At 43.7% G+C, this 21,866-nt stretch overlaps 1 protein-coding gene across 1 annotated transcript in view; it reads right to left on the bottom strand.

The window, feature by feature from the left end:
- LOC120027455 (adenylate cyclase type 2-like) overlaps nucleotides 1–21,866 on the bottom strand; it is an 82,351-nt gene that overhangs the window by 44,048 nt on the left and 16,437 nt on the right. The window contains exons 2-5 of the mRNA XM_038972394.1: nucleotides 14,093–14,290; nucleotides 6,590–6,751; nucleotides 4,804–4,953; nucleotides 1,440–1,597 (exon numbers count right to left, since the gene is read on the bottom strand). Of these exons, the coding sequence (XP_038828322.1) occupies nucleotides 1,440–1,597; nucleotides 4,804–4,953; nucleotides 6,590–6,751; nucleotides 14,093–14,290 (668 nt within the window). The remainder of the gene's footprint in view (nucleotides 1–1,439; nucleotides 1,598–4,803; nucleotides 4,954–6,589; nucleotides 6,752–14,092; nucleotides 14,291–21,866) is intronic.

Below are 21,866 nucleotides of genomic sequence, written 5' to 3'. Positions count from 1 at the left end.
GAGTAGAGTTGGGTAGAGTAGAGTAGGGCAGAGTAGAGTAGTGTAGAGTAGGGTTGAGTAGAATAGGGTAGAGTAGAGTAGAGTAGAGTAGAGTAGAGTAGAGTAGGGTAGAGTTGGGTAGAGTAGGGTCGGGTAGGGTCGGGTAGAGTAGGATAGAGTAGAGTAGAGTAGTGTAGGGTAGAGTAGGGTCGGGTAGGGTAGAGTAGAGTAGGGTAGGGTAGAGTAGAGTAGAGTAGAGTAGGGTCGGGTCGGGTCGGGTAGAGTAGAGTAGAGTAGAGTAGGGTAGAGTAGAGTAGAGTACGGTCAGGTAGGGTAGGGTAGAGTAGAGTAGGGTAGCGTAGAGTAGGGTAGAGTAGGGTAGAGTGAAGTAGAGTAGGGTTGAGTAGGGTCGGGTCGGATAGGGTAGGGTAGAGTAGAGTATAGTAGAGTAGAGTAGAGTAGAGTAGAGTAGAGTAGGGTAGAGTAGAGTAGGGTGGAGTAGGGTAGATTAGAGTAGGGTCGGGTAGAGTAGAGTAGAGTAGGATCGATTAGAGTAGAGTATGGTCGGGTAGGGTAGGGTAGAGTAGAGTAGGATAGAGTAGAGTAGAGTAGAGTAGAGTAGGGTAGAGTAGGGTCGGGCAGGGTAGGGTAGGGTAGAGTAGAGTAGGGTAGAGTAGAGTAGGGTAGAGTAGGGTCGGGTAGGGTAGAGTAGGGCAGTGTAGAGTAGAGTAGAGTAGAGTAGAGTAAAGTAGAGTAGGGTAGAGCAGAGTAGGGTAGAGTAGAGCAGAGTAGAGTAGAGTAGAGTAGGGTAGAGTAGAGCAGAGTAGAGTAGAGTAGAGTAGAGTAGAGTAAAGTAGAGTAGGGTAGAGCAGAGTAGGGTAGAGTAGAGCAGAGTAGAGTAGAGTAGAGTAGGGTAGGGTAGAGAAGAGTAGGGTAGGGTGGAGTAGAGTAGAGTAGAGTAGGGTAGAGTAGAGTACGGTAGAGTAGAGTAGAGTAGAGTAGAGTAGAGTAGAGTAGAGTAGAGTAGAGTAGAGTAGAGTAGAGTAGAGTAGAGTAGAGTAGAGTACGGTAGAGTAGAGTAGAGTAGAGTAGAGTAGAGTAGAGTAGAGTAGAGTAGAGTAGAGTAGAGTAGAGTAGAGTAGGGTAGAGAGAGTAGAGTAGAGTAGAGTAGAGTACGGTAGAGTAGAGCAGGGTAGAGTAGAGTAGAGTAGGGTAGGGTAGAGTAGAGCTGAGTAGAGTAGAGTAGGGTAGAGTAGAGCAGAGTAGAGTAGAGTAGAGTAGGGTAGGGTAGAGAAGAGTAGGGTAGGGTGGAGTAGAGTAGAGTAGAGTAGGGTAGAGTAGAGTAAGGTGGAGTAGAGTAGAATAGAATAGGGTAGAGTAGAGTAGAGTAGAGTAGAGTAGAGTAGAGTAGAGTAGAGTAGAGTAGAGTAGAGTAGAGTATTGAAGAGATAGATGTGTACCTGACGTTGGTATGTCGTTGGACATAGAGGTTGTGAAAGTTGTTGGTGCCCTCTGCCCGGCCGAAGTCCCTGTCCCTTGGTCCCTGTAACCTCTGAATGATCTCTGCCTTCATCACACGGGCGATATGGGCCGGGAGCAGGGACAACAATAACCTCTCCTGGAGAGAGGGAGGGAGAGAGAGATATGTACTGTGATGTCCAAATGAACTGCTTTAGGTGTGCAGTGTACCCTGATATTTTTGAGTGCATAACTCTGTCTCAGGGCCAGGTCTCTCTATGGGTAATAACAGTAATATTAATGGAAGGTTACTAAAAGCTATTTCCTGTATTCAGTCTCTTAAATGGCAGGAAATGTACTTGATTCACAGTCTGCAATTAACCATGTGTGTGCATGTGTGTGCGTGCAGGCGCGTGTGTGTTTTCATTGATTGCAGTGAGTGTAAATCAGACTGACTAGCACTCATCACAACGTGGTCAATTATTTCTCCAGCAGCAGGCTGGGAAGGGAAGCAAACATTTAGATGTGGTACCAGCTCAACTCTAGGAACGCAGATCATCTAATTTAATGAAGATGTTTTCCTCTCGCTTCCTCCAGTTTCTGCTGTCATGAACTTGATTATACGTCTTCATCTATGTACGACAACAACCTTTTCTCAACCCTGGCCTGCCCTCTGGGATACCAGTTCAACGGGTCATTTTAAGTGATTTATAAACAGAAAATCACTTAGTTACTCTATTTCCAGCTTCTAAGAGCAACAGAGGATGTGGTGGTAGGTAAGAGTCAGCCAGTTGTTATAATGCCTTTATGAAGTGACATTAAGATGACCTTAACGTCTATGTAGTGACATAATGAGGCAGAAAGAAAAGTGAGTCTGCTGGACAGAGATACCCTGTGTGTGTGTGTGTGTGTGTGTGTGTGTGTGTGTGTGTGTGTGTGTGTGTGTGTGTGTGTGTGTGTGTGTGTGTGTGTGTGTGTGTGTGTGTGTGTGTGTGTGTGTGTGTGTGAGGAAGTGCGTGCGTGCGGTAGGGAGATAATGGCTGGATTTCAAAGTGAAGGAATTTATGATTTTTGCTTTTGTCATAAACAGAAAAAACATCAAAACAGCGGCATAATTATTATTTTTAAATCGATCAGACATTGTTTCAAGAGATGGAGAGGAGGGGAGCGAGGGAGGGGGAGGCAGGGAACGAAGGAAGAGAGGTTGTTAACAAGCAAAGTCTATTTTTAGCCACCAACCGCTGCAGTCTCCATCCTATCCCCAAACCTCTTCTGGATTTAATTTGCCGCTGTGTTTTAGGCAATGGGCTCAAAGTGTGTGTATATATATGTGTGTGTGTGTGTGTGTGTGTGTGTGTGTGTGTGTGTGTGTGTGTGTGTGTGTGTGTGTGTGTGTGTGTGTGTGTGTGTGTGTGTGTGTGTGTGTGTGTGTGTGTGTTGTGTGTGTGGGTGCAAGTGTGTGTGTGTCATCCTTGGGTCGCTCGTCTTTTCAGTTCGCTGCAGCTAACAACTGGAACGAGCTGCAACAAACACTCAAACTGGACAGTTCTCTCTCTTCATTCAAAGACTCAATCATGAACACTCTTACTGACAGTTGTGGCTGCTTTGCGTGATGTATTGTTGTCTCTAGCTTCTTGCCCTTTGTGCTGTTGTCTGTGCCCAATAATGTTTGTACCATGTTTTGTGCTGCTACCATGTTGTGTTGTTACTATGTTGTTGTCATGTTGTGTTACTAACATGCTGTGTTGTCATGTGTTGCTGCCTTGCTATGTTATTGTCTTAGGTCTCTCTTTATGTAGTGTTGTGTTGTCTCTCTTGTCGTGATGTGTGTTTTGTCCTATATTTATATGTTATTTATTTTTGTATTAAAAAATGTAATCCCAGGCCTCCCTGCAGGAGGCCTTTTGCCTTTTGGTAGGCCGACATTGTAAATAAGAATTTGTTCTAAACTGACTTGCCGAGTTAAATAAAGGTTAAATAAAACATTTTAAATATAGAGGTTGTCTCAACCTGCCATCCTGGAAAAAGCTGAAGAGTTGAGAGGCAGAGTTGGGTTCTGCTGCTCCCGGGCTAGACCACTGGTTGGCTGACCAGGTCGACTGACTCTGTTCCCTGGCAACCTGGTTGATAACACACAGGTGTGAAATGGCCTTCTGATGCAGGACAATTGACTCAGGCTGAAATTTCGGGTTGGTAGCCTACCTCAGCTGTAAGAAGTTACAAAGTTTGTCTCTATGTCCCAGGGCCAGAGAGAGGGTTTGAGAGAAGTTTTTCTACTGCTGCCCCAAAATGTATGAAGTAGATTTTTAACTCAGAAAAAAACCCTCTTGTGCAGGCATGGCTGTGTCCCCAGTTGCCGGTTCGTGAAGGCCAGTGATTTTAAGACACTGGAGGAGGCAGGAGTCCCGCAGCCCCATGCCGCCACCCGTTCCATGGCATGGAGGGAGCGGGCAGTGAGGGTCAAGGTACTCACAGTGTCTGTGAGGCTGGACTGCCCAGCTTGAGTCATGCCATGCTGCTGGAGGTGTCCAGGCTGGTGGAGGAGACCATCCCACCAAGTCAGGCCAGGTATCCTCAGCCAGAACAGGACAAGCGCACTGGTTAGGTGGAGGCTCTCATACGGGGGCTAGATGTGCATCCCGGTCCGGAGCCAGAGGCAGGCCCCAAATGGTCCAGGCTGTGGATCCAGTGCTGGTCGTGGGTCTGGCTGTGCTGTGTCCTGAAGGCAGGATTGAGCCTCAGACCCAGTGCTGGTCGTGGGTCTGGCTGTGCTGTGTCCTCAGGGGGTGGTGAAGGTTGTGGACCCAGAGCTGGAGCTGGGTAAGCAGATGGCACTGGACTTGATGACGGACCTAGGACTGGAAATGAGTCGGCCGGTGAGTCCAGGACAGGGCCGGACATCGGACCCAGAGCTGGTGCTGCAAATAGGCCCAGGTCAGTGCTGGAATGGTCCTCAGGAACACTGGGACCAGGACGGTGGTCGGGTCTGGTAACAGCAGATTGACCAGGAGAGACACAGGCTGTGTCGGTTGGGGTGCCAGCTGAGTGGCTGCAGGGCTGACTGGCAGTCTGCAGGTTGAGCAGGTTAGAGCTCTGGCATTTGCTGGACTGGCTGCAGCACCGGGGAGCTCCGGCGTACCCCAAAACTAAGGTGCCGGTTTAGATAAGGGACGATTGCTTGGATACCCGGTTAGAGGCACAATGACGAACAGGACACAGATTCAAGTTCAATCCTTTAATTGCCTCAGGCACCCAATTGGTGCTCTATTTTACACACACACACAATGAATACTTTATACGCTCTATGTGCGTGTGTGTATATGCGTGTGTGTCTATACCGTTTATGTCTGTGCAAAGTAGGCCTACCTGCTGGTGTTTCTCAAACTCCAGTTTGATGGGGGACTTGATGCAGTTGCAGGTGTCCTGGTAGGTCTGTCTGAGGGCCAGGTTCATCAGGTGCTTATGGTACGCTCCAGCCAGGTTACCACACGTAAAGATAATGATGTTAGCCAGGATCTGATAGAGGAGAGGAGAGGAGAGGAGAGGAGAGGAGAGGAGAGGAGAGGAGAGGAGAGGGGAGGAGAGGAGAGGAGAGGAGAGGAGAGGAGAGGAGAGGAGAGGAGAGGAGAGGAGAGGAGAGGAGAGGAGAGGAGAGGAGAGGAGAGGAGAGGAGAGGAGAGGAGAGGAGAGGAGAGGAGATAGAATAGCCTTAGTCCTCCTAGGAGAAAATTCTTATTCACAGACTGAATACATTTTACAGACGGAATACATTTTACCAGACAACCAACCTAACAAACCCACACCCAGACATTACCATTGCCATTCCTGACTTGCCTAGCTAAATAAAGGTAAAATAAAAAAGTAAAAAAATACAAATATCCATCCCATCCGCTGTGTGTGCAGTCACAGTGGCCTCACACATCAGACACCCCCTAACTGACTGATGCATGGGCCTCATACAGACATGATGAAACTTCACAATGGTCAGCTGGTGGGAAAGAAGGGGTATAGAAGAACACAGATGCTATTGGAGACTTGAATAAAATACTGAAAGAGTCACATGTGAATGACTCAATCAAGAGAAATACAAATCCCCCCCCTAACATACACACAGAGGAGACTCATAAAGATAAACTCAGTGTCTGACGCCAGTGCAGATGAAGTCTTCTATAATCTAATAACCCAATGTCCATCTATACAACTCAATAACACATTATTGCCCCATAAACCTGCCCTAGTACACACATCTTGTTTCATGTAGTGTGCCACTATGTCAACATCAGGCTCATCAAAGCCCTGTAAATAAATAGACACAGGTCTTCAGAAGACCAGGCAATAAGTGTGTTTATTACATGTTTATTTACAGAGACATGTTAAGGGTTTTTCCGGTAAACCATGGTGTTTGTGTGTGTGACTGTGTGTGTGTGTGTGTACACACGCAAGCACCATGAGAGGGATAGAGATTGGCTGAGGTTGTGTGTACCTGTGTGTGCATGTGCACGTGCCAGCCTACCTGCATGCATACCTATGTCACAGACTTTGTGGGTAACATCCATGCCTTTTATTTCTGGCTATGTGAAAATATTGTTAGCATTGACCAACAGCACAGACATACTGACGTTCTGTTGTAGCTTCACTGACCTAGCTAGCTTCGATAGAGCAGGACATTATGCCCAGTTCATTTATTCCTCGGCAGCATCCCAGATGGCATTCTATTCCCTATGTTGTGCATTACGTTTGACCAGGGCCTGTAGAGAATAAGATGTTATTTGGCACACAGGCTCAGCCTCTAGCCCCAGCTCTCAGAGTAGCTATTCATTTAGACTGAGAGCTCTACTCTGGTAATGAGGAGCGGACTGAGGGCCCACACAGAGTAGAGGGAGAGAGAGAGATCGGGAGGAGAGAGAGAAAGAGAGAGAGAGGGGGACAAACAGAGAGAGCCGCTGGATAGAAGCAGGTTGATGTTGATTGTCTTGCCCTGGAGGCAGAACTGAGTGATTTCCAGTAGATGGGCCAACTGTCAAAATTGGTTATATCATAAAAATGTATGAAAATAAAATGTATGTGTGTGTATGTGGTGTGTGTGAGTGTGTGCTTTGAATCTGTGTATGTGTTTATGTTTAAATGTGTGTGTGTATGTGTGTACCCTTACCTGCCACACCAGTGGTTCCAAGGCCTCTGCAGTAAACGCTAGACACACACTGAGTGTGATTGTGTGTGATAAACATGTGATGATGCTGGCTAGGACTGCTCCCCTCATGGAGAACGGCAGCATGGTGTAGACCACAAACACTATGAACAGGAAGAAGGACACCTGGGAGAGAGGAAGACACAGGATGTTACCGGGGGAAACTTTAACATGTTACACCACAAACACTGTGAATAGGAAGAAGGGAGAAAAGAAGTAGGAAGTCATAGGGAGATTCTTAATTGGACAAAAGTTTGTCCTCTCCTCTCCTCTACTCCATCCTCCTTTCTTCTGTGATCCGGAAACCAAATAAGTGGTTGAGTGGTCGAGGGGATTGTCAATTCGTTAGTAGGCAAACGAAGGAGTCTGCTCCACTCCTCAACTACCTACTTTGACAGAGGATGCACAACAGCATCCTCACGGCGTCTAGCACAGTGTTTTACAATATGCCACACCCCTTTGAATCAGCTGTTGTTTTCTTGAAGGAGAAACGCATGCACACATTTAAAAACAATACTCTACTTAATGTTTATCTATAAAATGTCTGCCACAACTAGCTACATTTGTTTTATCACTTTACACATTTATTTTGGGATCCACCCCTGTAAACATCCTTTGTCTGAAGACGCGTGGGTGGAGAAGGAGAGTCTAATTTCATACAAGCGCATCTGTTTCCAGAAGATGGAGGAGAGCAAAACCAATTGAGATTCTCCCATTAAATATTACAGGGAGACACTTTAACATGTTACATGATGACATCCTGGGAGAGAGGAAGTAACGGAACATTCCAAGAAGTCACTTCTGTCACTGCACTATGTTCCACCAGGCATCAGCACAAACTTTTCTCTGACTCTTAAATGTTTGGTCTACTACATAAATCATGACTAGGGTTACACAATTCTGCAAACTTTCCCAAAATACCCAGTTTTCCAGAAGTTCTGGTTGCATGATGCCGGATTTCCTGCTGATTCCTGGAATCTTCCAAACATCATTTTTGGTAAAACCCCTGAATTTTGGGAAAGTTAACAGGATTTTGCAACCCTAATCATGAATCACGTGTGTGCATTAGCCTACCAAGCTAAATCCATAGCCAAGTTTACTCATCATACAACATTAGTTTGGGGAACCTTTCGCAGCACAGAGTTGTTAATAACAGCCTAAATCATATCACGTTATAGTTATAGCACTACTGACATACCAGGATCAGAGCAGGAAAGGAGGAGCTGGACACAGGAACTTAACAAACAGATAAGGAGGTCATGGCTCAGAGCGTAACCCATCACAACCCATGGCCCTGACTCCATGCAGCACCATGTACACCAACCAAGACCTCACTAACAGGAAGTGGTGTCTGACAGGGACAGGAAGTAGGAAATGGAATAGGAAGTCAACAGAGGGTCACAGTGAGTGTCTATATCACAGTAGTTCAAAGGTAAGGGTTCAGGAAAGACAGAGAGATGACAGACACTATGACTACTAGAGGGATAGAGGGATATTGTGCAGAGAGATTTGATTTGATTTACTAGGATTCCCATTAGCTGACGCCAATGGCGATAGCTAATCTTACTGGTGTCCGACATATAACGAAAAAGACATTACAGACAAAAGACTTACAATTTACATACATAAAAAAACTAACATGTAGTGTGTGTGTGCATCTATCACATACATGTCAGTACATACACACAACAAGTAGGTCAAATGGGGGAGACTGTTGTGCCGTGAGGTGTTGCTTAATTTGTTTTTTGAAACCAGGTTTGCTGTTCACTTGAGCTATATAAGATGGAAGGGTGTTCCATGCACTCATGGCTCTGTATAATACTGTACATTTCCTTGGATTTCTTCTGGACCTGGGGACTGTGAAAAGATCCCCGATGGCATGTCTGGGGGTGTAACTGTGTGTGTCAGTGCTGTATGTAAGTTGACTATGCAAACAATTTAGAATTTCCATAAAAACAAGAAGTGACGCAGTCAGTCTTTCCTCAACTCTTAGCAGACAGACAGACTGGAATGCATAGTATTAATACAGTGGCTTGCGAAAGTATTCACCCCCTTGGCATTTTTCCTGTTTTGTTGCCTTACAATCATTTGATTTACACAACATGCCTACCACTTTGAAGATGCAAAATATTTTTTATTGTGAAACAAACAAGAAATAAGACAAAAAAACTGAAAACTTGAGCGTGCTTAACTATTCACCCCCCAAAGTCAATACTTTGTAGAGACACCTTTTGCAGCAATTACAGCTGCAAGTCTCTGGGGTATGTCTCCATAAGATTGGCACATCTAGCCACTGGGATTTTTGCCCATTCTTCAAGTCAAAACTGCTCCAGCTCCTTCAAGTTGGATGGGTTCCACTGGTGTACCGCAATCTTTAAGTCATACCACAGATTGGATTGAGGTCTGGGCTTTGTCGCTTGCTTGGTGGTTGGTGCATGGTGGTGCCCCTTGCTTAGTGGTGTTGCAGACTCTAGGACCTTTCAGAACAGGTGTATATATACTGAGATCGTGACAGATCATGTGACACTTAGATTGCACACAGGTGGACTTTATTTAACTAATTATGTGACTTCTTAAGGTAATTGGTTGCACCAGATCTTATTTAGGGGCTTCATAACAAAAGGGGTGAATACATATGCACGCACCACTTTTGTTATTACACTTTTTTCCTTTCACTTCACCATTTTCAACTATTTTGTGTATGTCCATTACCTGAATGTCCATTATGCCATTATATCCATTACATCCAAATAAAAATCCATTTAAATTACAGGTTGTAATGCAAAAAACTAGGAAAACCGCCAAGGGGGATAAATACTTCTGCAAGGTGCTGTATTAGCCTTCTGATTACAATGAATAGCAAGACGCATCGCTTTGTTCTGGGCCAGCTGCAGCTTAACTAGGTCTTTCTTTGCAGCACTTGACCATATGACTGGACAATAATCACGAAAAAATAAAAATAGAGCCTGTAGGACTTGCTTTGTGGAGTGTGGTGTCAAAAAAGCAGAGCATCTCTTTATTGAGGACAAACCTCTCCCCATCTTTACAACCATTGAATCTATATTTTTTGACCATGACCAGCTAAGTCTCCTCAACTTGTTCAACAGGCACATCATTCATTACCAGATTTACCTGAGGTCTAGAACTTAGGGAATAATTTGTACCAAATAAAATGCTCTTAGTTTTAGAGATGTTCAGGATCAGTTTATTTATTTTTTAAATGTTTTATTTATTTATTTATTTTTACCCCCTTTTCCCCCCCAATTTCCTGGTTTCCAATTGTTAGTCGTTACTGTCTTGTCTCATCGCTACAACTCCCGCACGGACTCGGGAGAGGCAACCCAACCAAGCTGCACTGCTTCTTAACACAGCGCGCATCCAACCCAGAAGCCAGCCGCACCAATGTGTCGGAGGAAACACCGTACACCTAGCGACCTGGTGAGCATGCACTGCGCCCGGCCCGCCACGGGAGTCGCTAGTGCGCGGTGAGACAAGGATATCCCTGCCGGCCAAACCCTTCCTAACCCGGACGACGCTAATTGTGCTCCACCCCATGGGCCTCCCGGTCGCGGCCGGCTGCAACAGAGCCTGGGCTCAAACCCAGAGTCTCTGAGTTCGAGCCCAGAAACTCACAGCTAGCACTGCGATGCAGTGCCTTAGACCACTGCGCCACCCGGGAGGCCAGGATCAGTTTATTTCTGGCCACCCATTCCAAAACAGCAAATCTTTGTTAAGGGTTTCAGTGACTTCATTAGCTGTGGTTGCTGATGCGTATATGGTTGAATCATCAGCATACATGGACACACATGCTTTGTATAATGCCAGTGGCAGGTCAATGATAAAAAAAATAGAAAAGAGTAGAGGGCCTAGAGAGCTGCCCTGAGGTACACCACACTTTACATGTTTGAAATTAGAGAAGCTTCCATTAAAGAAGACCCTCTGAGTTATATTAGAAACATCTCTGAACTCACGATATGGCAGAGGTTGAAAAGTCATAACACATACGTTTTCTCAACAACAGGTTATGGTCAATAATATCAAAGGCTGTACTGAAATCTAACAATACAGCTCCCACAATCTTCTTATTATCAATTTATTTCAACCAATCATCAGTCATTTGTGTCAGTGCAGTACATGTTGAGTACCTTTTTCTATAAGCATACTAAAAGTCTGTTGTTAATTTGTTTACAGAGAAGTTGCTTTGTATTTGGTCAAACACACTTTTTTCCAATGGTTTGCTAAGAGCTGGCAGCAAGCTGATAGGTCTGCTGTTAGAACCAGTAAAGGCCACTTTACCATTCTAGGGTAGCGGAATGACTTTGGCTTCCCTCCAGGCCTGAGGACAAAGACTTTCATCTAGGCTCAGATTAAAGATATGACAGATAGGAGTGACTATAGAGTCAGCCACCATCCTCAGTAGCTTTCCATCTAAGTTGTCAATGCCAGGAAGTTTGTCATTATTGATTGATAACAATATTTTTCCACCTCTCCCACAGAGAGAGAGAGAGAGAAATGTTGAAAGAGAGGGAATTTGGAGGTTTAAAGTGACAGTGACACTATCCTGTCCAGCCGTTTACCAACAAGAGATGCAATTCTTACCACCAACCCTGACCTTGACTTCAACCCAAACATTAATTAAGAACAAATAGCTTTGGTGCTGCTAGCTTATCATTTCTGCTGATATTGACATTGTTTCTGTTCTTAAATGGCCATTTAGAGACAAACAGCAATATGAGAAGGGATATGGATGTTTTATTGTTGTTGTTTTACTGTTGACAGTTGGTTTTCAAACGTTAGATGGTCTACTTTTCTAAGTGTATATATTGTTTTCTCTTCCATCATTCTCTTTCCCTTTCTCCATCTCCTCTCTCCCACCCCTTCTCTCTCCTTCCCGCAAGCCAACCAGCTGGGTCAGAATGAGGGAGGGTTGTATTGTTTTGATGGTACCAGGTGTCTGGAGCTCTGGTCCAATCTGACTTCCACTAATACCTGCTCTCTCCTGGGAGATTCAATCAGGTCCAGACACAACCAACTCCTCAGCTGAAAGGGCTGCTGTGGGTGTGTGTTTATGTTTGTGACAGATTGTGTGTGTGACTGTTACTAAGCAGAACATAACCTGTTCTAAACTTTCAGATTCTCTGTCACACCCCTCTCTTTCCGTCTCTCTCTCTCCACACCCCTCTCTTTCCGTCTCTCTCTCCCTCCCCACACCCCTCTCTTTCCGTCTCTCTCTCTCCACACCCCTCTCTTTCCGTCTCTCTCTCTCCACACCCCTCTCTTTCCGTCTCTCTCTCTCCACACCCCTCTCTTTCCGTCTCTCTCTCCCTCCCCACACCCCTCTCTTTCCGTCTCTCTCTCCACACACTCTCTCTTTCCGTCTCTCCCTCCCCACACCCCTCTCTTTCCATCTCTCCCTCCCCACACACTCTCTCTCTCTCTCTCTGTTTGAGAACAGACTGTAGTCGCAGCAGTAGTTGCAGACAGTGTTATTTAGCTCAGTGTGTTCCATCAGTATGGTTGAGAGCGTACTTCCTCCTGGCTCTAGGCTGATTGGCTCACAGTAAAGAACCATTTTTCTCATTATTCTAGTCTGAGGCATTTACCATCATCCTCACAGGACACCTGGGTGGTATTCTATACCTGAACTACCTGTCATATAAGAACACTCGTTCTCCTTTCAATACGTTTCCTCCTTAAGGTGCCTACTGAGAATGTGGAATTAACCACAAGAGTAATGATATGAGATTAGTGTCTGTGTAAGAAGGAGACAGGAAGAGAGAGAGGTAGAGAGGGGTAGAAAGAGAGAGAGAGAGAGAGAGAGAGGGGGGAGAGGAAAGAGGACAGGAAATAGCTGAAAGACCCTTACAGAAAAAACACATGATTTCATGTGAAAAATCGAATGTAGTAGGAGAGAAAGGGAGAGATAGTCATTGAGCAGAATAGGTTGTTTAATAATGCAGTATGATTATGCTCTCACAGATGGAGAGATGGATAAAAATATCTCCACCACGATGATGGAAGAGTGAGGGAGAGAAGCTAGGAGAAGGAGAGGGGTATGCGGGAGGGAGAGAGGCAGTGCCGCCTCTAGCCTTTTGAGGGCCCTAAGCGAGATTTGGTTGGGGGGGCCCCCCTACGTCGCGGGAAAAACCTTTTAGTGCACGCACTTTTGTATTTTCTTTGTATTTTAAAGTTAATTTCCTGCAATTCTACACATTTGCCATGGGGTATAGAGAAAGTGTTGCAGTTTTAAAGCACATTTTCTGCAATTTACACATTTTGCTATGATTTATGCCACGTTCATATGATAGATGTGTAAAAGTGACTAACAAAAGGCACCCTGTAGGTCAGGGCCACTGAATGCATGCCCTGCGTGGCCGGTTGGTAATTTGGTGATGATAAGGCCTACTATAAGGTTTATATAGCTGGCTAGAATACCTTGCCTAGCAACCTAAAAATGCTAGCTGAACTCTGCTAATTGAGGGACTGACATAACAAGTGGAAAACTGCTGATGCACTACCCAACTGAGTTGTTTTTTGGTCGGGGGCCCTTAGCAGACGCGGAGCACTACTCTCCATGAGTAGTCTGCTAAAAGGAAGAGGAGGCTCTGGAGAGAAGGATGCAGAGAGGGGGAGGGAAGAAGAGAAACAGAGGGTGAGAGAGGGATGGAGAGAAGTTAGGTAAAGGAAAGGGGGTGCAAGGTTGAGAGAAGGAGGGAGGAGAGGAACAGAAGGGGAAGGAGGGATGGAGAGAAGGTAGGAGAAGGAGAGGGGGAGTGACGGTGAGAGAGGGATAAATGGGAGGAGACCAGGGAGGATGAGGTAAAGTGGCAGAGGGATATAAAGTAAATAGAATTTTAGAAATAAGGAGAGACAGAGAGACGCGGGGGGACTGGGAAAAAGATCAAATGAAAAGTAAATTGGAAAAGAGAGAGGGAAGGAAGGAGGGAGATAAGGAGGGGGGAGAGTAAAGTGAATGGGCCTGAAAGGTAATGTATCTGTCTCCTGATCTCTCACCTTCTGTGGCTTAGCCTAACACTTAATCACACATGAGGAACACTCACGGTAAAGGACACACACTCACACACAGACACACAAACACACAAAAGCAGGTAGCCTAGAAGTTAGAGAGGACAATCGCCGGTTTGAATCCCAGTTCTGATGTAGTAAACAGTAATCAAAGATGGAATCTCCAGCTGCTGTGGTTTTGAGCAAGGCACTCAATCCTTAAAAAAAACAGTTCCAGCAGCAATGAACTGTGGCTAACCCTGTGGTCCCAAACTCTTGTATGTGTGTCTCAAGGGATTGGGTTGAAAAGCAAAAAATCTAGATTTCTCCTTTAAAGACCAATTGACAATAAAGTATTAATGAACAATATTTTTCTTCTTCTACACAAACACACACACACAACGCTGCCTAATATGCACACCCGACATGCTCGCGCACGAGCGCACCCCCCCCCCACCTCACCTGGTCCCAAGGACAGAGGATCCCCCCGGAGAACATGAAGAGGTAACCCATGGCAACCAGGCAGGCCCATATAAGGAGGGAGAAGAGGCGGAGCATGCGGTTGAAGACGGACTCTATGCAGACCAGGATGAAGATGGAGAGGAAGAGGAAGAGGGTGGTGGGCACGGTGATCAGGAATGCTAGGTGGTCCTCCATGTTCTGGAGAGAGAGAGGGGAAGTGAGGGAGAAAGGGAGGAGGGGAGGTGAGGGAGGGAGGGAGTTTAGAAAAAGGAGAGAAAAACAAGACAGAAGCTTTTTGTCTCCTCAATTTATGAAGGAGACAACTTCACACCGCATCTCTTTCTTTCACTCTCTCTTTTGGGTTAGCCTACTAAAAATGCAGTCACTCTTTGTATTGTAATATTTGGGGATAAAAGCATCTGCTAAGTGGTGTATTGTAGACCAGCAGAATACACATCTCATCACCACACACACACAGAGACAGACAGACAGGCAGTCTGAGCCCAGAGAATGTGCTACTGTGTCACTTCTATCCTCACACTGTCACTGTCAGCATTTAAAACCTGTCAACGCACATGCCAACACATACACACACTCTCTCACTCTCTCTCTCACACACACACACACACACACACACACACACACACACACACACACACACACACACACACACATTTTTACTATCCTTGTGGGGAACAAACAATTGATTCCCATTCAAAATCCTATTTTTTCTAACCCCTAATCCTAAACCTAATCCTAACCCTAAACCTAACTTCTACCCCTAAACCTAATCCTAACCCTAAAGCTAACCCCTAAGCCTAAAATAGTAAAAAAGTAAAACCAAAAACACACACACACGCACACGCACACACACACACACACACACACACACACACACACACACACACACACACACACGCGGTCTCCGTTCATACCATTCATACCCTCCTCCATACTCCGTAATGCATCCATGTCTAATCAAATGTGTACCCAGACTATTTGCATTGCCCTCCCCCCTCTTTTACGCTCCTGCTACTCTTTTTATCTATGCATAAGTCACGTTAATAACTCTACCTACATGTATATATTACCTCAATTACCTCGACTAACCGGTGCCCCCGCACATTGACTCTGTACCAGTACCCCCTGAATAGCCTCGCTATTGTTATTTTACCGCTGCTCTTTAATTAGTTGTTACTTTTATTTCTTTATTTTTTTAGTTATTTTTCTTAAAACTGCATTGTTGGTTAAGGGCTTGTAAGTAAGCATTTCACTGTAAGGTCTACACCTGTTGTATTTGGCGCATGTGACAAATAACATTTGATTTGATGTCTCATACCCATCACTGCTCTACTCATCATCACTAGCTGTCAGACTCTATTAATGTTCACATGACTCCCTCACCCCTCACCCAGCCATAACCTGTGTGTGTGTCAGTGGCGGTTGGTGCCGTTTAAGATTAGGGAGGAGGTTTTTGTTGTTGTTGATGAGCATGGCCTCATTTCTATTACAGCATATTGGATGACTGTCATTCATAGTCCCTTCACTCAGCTCAATGTAGCATAACATCGATAGGTTTAGGCTACTACATGATACTAACATTTTCCCTATTCCCATCATGAGGTTGCTACAACCTAGCCTATGAATGAAAGTTTACAACGTAGAGAAAAATTTGATAGAAAAAAGGTGATAGACACTCTTTTGCACACTCTTACCTGCATCTAGCTGATCTAGGGTGTAATCATTAGTCAAAACAGTTGAAAATGAGAGTTTCTATCAGACAAATGCGGGATATTTTTTTTCCCCGTTTCGTTCCGTTAAAGAAATATTTTAACAGAATCGGTGGAATGAACACACCCCTGATCACCCCCAAACACAGTTCACTTCCATTGCAGCCACATACAAACAGTATGATCTCGTTGTATAATTCCTTCTCGCATCTACACGCTATTCTGTGACCAGGTGAAAAAAACCTTCCAATACAAACTTTATATCATAACTGCTAACCACTACACACAGCCTACATTGTTGTCACCATATTAGTTAACACACCATAATAGTTAGCATAGCTACTAGAACTAACGCGTTAATAAACCCGCTACAATTATGCAGCACAGTTTACAGCAAGCAGTTTAGCAGTTACACCTGTGAGCCCAGGTGGCAATAAACCTGGAGACCAGCGAAACCTGGAGACAACGTCACCTACAAAACAAAAAACAATAACACTCCCTGATGCTCCCCTTTGGGGAGGCGTTATTCTGTAACGTGTATGCTGGGAGTCGGGAAGCAAGTACAAGGAGTGAATCATTTAATAAATAAACAAACATGGAACAAAACAAGAAACACGAAAAGCGTACAGACATGAAACACCAACAGAGTCAATAACGCCAAAGAAAAAAACTAAATGAGTGACACTTACAGGGAAGGGAATCGGGAAGGTGATGGAGTCCAGTTGAGTCTGATGAGGCGTTGGTGCGCGTAACGATGGTGACAGGTATGCATAATAATAAGCAGACTGGCGACCTCAAGCGCTGGAGAGGGACTATACGTGACAAGCTAGCGCTCTCTCTCCCTCTCTTGCCTCTCCTTCATTTTTGAAGAAATGCATTTGTTGAAAACTGTTCAACTATTGTCTTTCTCTCTCTTTGAGTCAACTACTCACCACATTTTATGCATTGCAGTAGTAGCTAGCTGTAGCTTATGATTTCAGTACTAGATTCATTCTCTGATCCTTTGATCATTCGGTTAACCACATCTCAGTTCATGCTGCAAGAGCTCTGATAGGTTGGAGGACGTCCTCTGGAAGTTGTCATAATTCCTGTGTAAGTCTATGGAAGGGAGTGAGAACCATGAGCCTCCTAGGTTTTGTATTGAAGTCAATGTACCACGAGGAGGATGGAAACTAACTGTCCTCCGGCTGCACCATGGTGCTACCCTACTGAGTGCTGTTGAGGCTACTGTAGACCTTCATTGCAAAACAATGTGTTTTAATCAATTATTTGGTGACGTGAATATATTTAGTATAGTTGTATCTAAAAAGGATAACTATATAAAAACGTAAAAAAATTCGCTGAGGAGGATGGTCCTTCCCTTCCTCCTCTGAGGAGCCTCCACTGGTGCGTGTGTGTGTGCCTGCCTGCGTGGGTGCGTGCCTGTGTGTATGACTGCCTCTCTGTGTACACACGTGAGCAAACATGTACGTGTGTTTGTATGTGTGTCCACTCCCTCTCATCACAAATACCCAGGTAAAAGTGACAGGCATTGGGTAGCCTGATAGTGTGGTAGTCTATTCATTATGCAGAAGTCCATTAGCCTTTTACTGCAATGGGCTAAATCAGGGTCACACAGTCTTTCTTGGTAGTCTTAAACAAATGTACTTTGAAACAAAAGTATACACCTCACACACATGGTTATGGGCTTACAAAACAGAAGTCACCTATACCATGTCAGATATAGAGTTCAAATGTATTACATTTTGAGTTTACATCTCAATATTACACTGTATATACATCACAGAAGACTGAATATAACAAAACTGTTTCACATAGAAACACCAGATATTTGGCTGTTTATTTTTTTATTTTTTTAACATGAATAACATTCCAACCCATGATGCCACTAGGTCATATCACTGCAGGAAGAGCTACAGCTAGAGGCTGGGTGGAGGTCGAGGCCTACTTCTCTGACATCGAGAGTGCAGGGTCCAGATCAAATATACTTAACAAAAATATAAATGCAACATGAAACAATTTCAACGATATTACTGAGTTACAGTTCATATAAGGATATCAGTCAATTGAAATAAATTCATTAGGCCCTAATCTATGGATTTCACATGACTTGTCAAGGGCTCAGCCATGGGTGGGCCTGGGAGGGCATAGGAATTGAGTTGGACATACTGCCAAATGTTCTAAAACGACGTCGGAGGCGGATTTTAAGGCAGCCCCCCGCACCTCTCTGATTCAGAGGGGTTGGGTTAAATGCGGAAGACACATTTCAGTTGAATGCATTCAGTTGTACAACTGACTAGGTATCCCCCTTTCCCTTATGGTAGAGAATTTAACATTCAAGGTGCACCTGTGTAATAATCATGCTGTTTAATTAATCAATAAAAAAAAAAAGATATATAATAATAATAATAATAAAAAATAAAAAAATAAACTTGAAACTTGAAAATAAATAAAATAAACTTGATTGATTGATCAGCTTCTTCATATGCCACACCTGTCAGGTGGATGGATTATCTTGGCACAGGAGAAATAACGTTACTCACTAATTGGAATGTAAACAAATTTCTGCACAAAATTTGAGAGAAATAAGCTTTTGGTACATATGCAAAAGTTCTGGGATCTTTTATTTCAGCTCTTGAAACATTGGACCAACTCTTTACATGTTGTGTTTATACCCTGCCTTTCTGACTCTGAGGTTATAAATTGTAGAGATACAGAAATCGGCATCATTTTCTAAATGTAGATTTTGCATAAGAACATTATGAGAGCCTAGAATATCATCAGAAGACCCTCCATATTATGATTCTGTGATAAAAACACATCAGTAGAATAAATTCTATCCTTCTGCAGTTCTATGATTTGTATTTGTATGTTTTGTGGTGTTCTATGATTCTATGGTAGAATACAGTGGTGTTTTATGGTTCTATGGTAGAATACAGTGGTGTTCTATGGTTCTATGGTTGAATACATTGGTGTTCTATGGTTCTATGGTAGAATAGAGAGGTGTTCTATGGTTATTTGCTAGAATACAGTGGTGTTTAAAGATTCTAAGGAGTAGCAGTATAAGTATGAGTCAGGGTGTGTAGAGCCAGGCTGAGGCAAGGGGGACATATTGTTAGGGGGGCTAGAGTAATGCCTCAGCAGCAGTGCTATGATTTAGGGTCTGACTAGGCCAGGCAAAACCCAGGAGACTACTAGCTAGCTACTGACACCCCAAGAAGCACAGAGAGCAAGCACCCAGACAGAATTACAATGAGCTTTATATATATATATATATATATATATATATATATATATATATATATACACTCACAAACGTGTGTGTGCGCATACACACAAACACAACGCATACACAGAAAGCATACATACACACACACGTGCACATACATACACACACACACACACACACAAACACAACAAAACACACCCCTCCGGTCGCAGCCATTATTATCAATCCTTGTTCCCTCACTAAACCACACTCATGAATATTTCATAAAGTGTATAAAATACCAATTATGGCAATGACTCACTAACTGCGTGATTAGCAACATAATGTCATACTTTACCTTTTGTCACACATGCACACACCAGTGGAAAAAGGTAAAACTATACTAAATATATTCACTTCACCAAATAATTGATTAAAACACACTGTTTTGCAATGAAGGTCTAGAATAGCCTCAACAGCACTCTGTAGGGTAGCACCATGGGGTAGCAGGAGGAGAGCTAGCTTTCGTCCTCTTCTTGGTACATTGACTTCAATACAAAACCTAGGAGGCTCTTAGTTATCACCCCTTTCCATAGACTTACACAGTAATTATGACAACTTCCGGAGGATGTCCTCCAACCTATCAGAGCTCTTGCAGCATGAACTGACATGTTGTCCACCCAATCAAAGGATCAGAGAATGAATCTAGTACTGAAAGCATAAGCTACAGCTAGCTAGCACTGCAGCGCATAAAATGTGGTGAGTAGCTGACTCAAAAAGAGAGCGAGACAATAGTTGAACAGTTTTTAACTAATATATTTCTTCAAAAATGAAGGAGAAGCAAGAGAAAGAGAGAGATTTTGTGATTTATTTTCACTTTCAGTTTCACTTACTTAGCTAGCAAATGCAGCTGACTAGTTTAGTTGCTCAAACACCCAGCTCAAACAGAGGGATGCTATGTTAGCTAGCTGGCTATGACTATCCAACACAACACTGGAACTCTTCCAAGTCAAGGTAAGCTTTTGGTTTAATTAAAGTATTACCACCGGGGCCCGCCGGTGTAACTGCTTACTGAATTTACACTGTAACGTTACTGCATGATTGTAGCGGGTTTACTAACGTATTAGTTCTATTAGCCATATTGACTGGAACGTTACTTTAGTTAATATGAGGACAACGATGTAGGCTGTGTGTGGTGGTTTGGGTAGGAAAGGTTTTTTCGCTCGGTTACATACAGCTGATGTGTTGTTCATTGAAGTCCACAAACTAAGGGAAAAGGTCAGAGGAGGAGATTGCATAGAGGTGAGAATGAATACAACGTGGCTGCTATGAAAGTGAATTGTGTTTATGCGTGATCAGGGGTCTATTCATTACACCGATTCTGTTGAAAAATGCTTCTTAAACGGAAGCAAACAAAACGGGAATATAAATCTGAATTTGTCCAAAATTAAGTCTCGTTTGCATCTGTTGAACTAATGATTACACCCTAGATAGGCTAGATGCAGGAAAGAGTGTGCAAGGTGGTATTGAATGACAGTCATTGTCTGTCCATGTGTCATTTTTCTCTCGACCTGTGTGCACCTATGTTGTAAACTTTCATTCATAGGTTAGGTTATAGCAGGTGGGTTTAGGGAAAATTTGAGTATGATATAGTAGCCTAAACCTATCGATGTTACATTGGAATATGAATGACAGTCATCCAACATGCTGTAATAGAAATAAGGCCATGCTCATGAAAAGAAAATTGGCCTCCCTCATCATAAACGGCACTGACCGCCACTGGCACACACACATGCTCGCAGGAACACACATGCACACACAACTCAAACACACACTCTTCTCATCTCTTCCCGTCTGTAACTGAATAACTGAATAGTCCTGCTCTTTCCCCACTTTAGTGCTCTCCCTTAGCCTATCCGCGGTGAAAACTCCTGCCATTTGCACATTTCAAATTGTTAGCTATTTAAAGCTATTTAATTCCATTTAAACCCATTCAAGCCCATTTCCCAGGCAGGACAAAGGGAGAGGGGGAGGTGACGGGCTGCTGTTCTCTACTGTTTTGTCTACAAGAACAATTACTTCCCTTTTACCTCAGACTGACTGATTCCACCTTTATACAGGGGGAAGAGGGAGGGGACATAACACTGTCAGTCAGTGAGGTGGGAGTGAGTGTGTGTGTGCATGTGTGTGTACAGTGCCTTCGGAAAGTTTTCAGACCCCTTTACTTTTTCCACATTTTGTTACGTTACAGCCTTATTCTAAAATGTATTAAATGTTTTTTTTCCCTCATCAATCTACACACAATACCCCATAATGACAAAGCAAAAACAGTTTTTTGCAACAAAAAATAAATACATTTTAAACTGAAATATCACATTTACATAAGTTACATTGGTTTTTGCTCTGAAATGTATTGTCAACTGTGGGACCTTATACGGAGGTGTGTGCCTTTCCAAATCATGTCCAATCAACTGAATTCACTCCAGGTGGATTCCAATCAAGTTGTAGAAAAATCTCAAGGAAAATCAATGGAAACAGGATGCACCTGAGCTCAATTTCAAGTCTCATAGCAAAGGGTCTGAATACTTAAGTAAATAAGCTAAATCTAAATATTTTAACTCGTTTTCACTTTGACATTATAGGGTATTGTGTGTAGATTGTTGAGGATTTTTTTTATTTAATCCATTTTAGAATAATGCTGTAACGTAACAAAATGTGGAAAAAGTCAAGGGGTCTAAATACTTTCCGAAGGCATTGTGTGTGTGTGTGTGTGTGTGTGTGTGTGTGTGTGTGTGTGTGTGTGTGTGTGTGTGTGTGTGTGTGTGTGTGTGTGTGT

The sequence above is a fragment of the Salvelinus namaycush genome, chromosome 32, assembly GCF_016432855.1.
Source record: "Salvelinus namaycush isolate Seneca chromosome 32, SaNama_1.0, whole genome shotgun sequence".
NCBI lineage: Eukaryota > Metazoa > Chordata > Actinopteri > Salmoniformes > Salmonidae > Salvelinus > Salvelinus namaycush.
The sequence above is the reverse complement of the archived record's forward strand: the minus strand, read 5'-3'. Positions and strand labels throughout refer to the sequence as shown.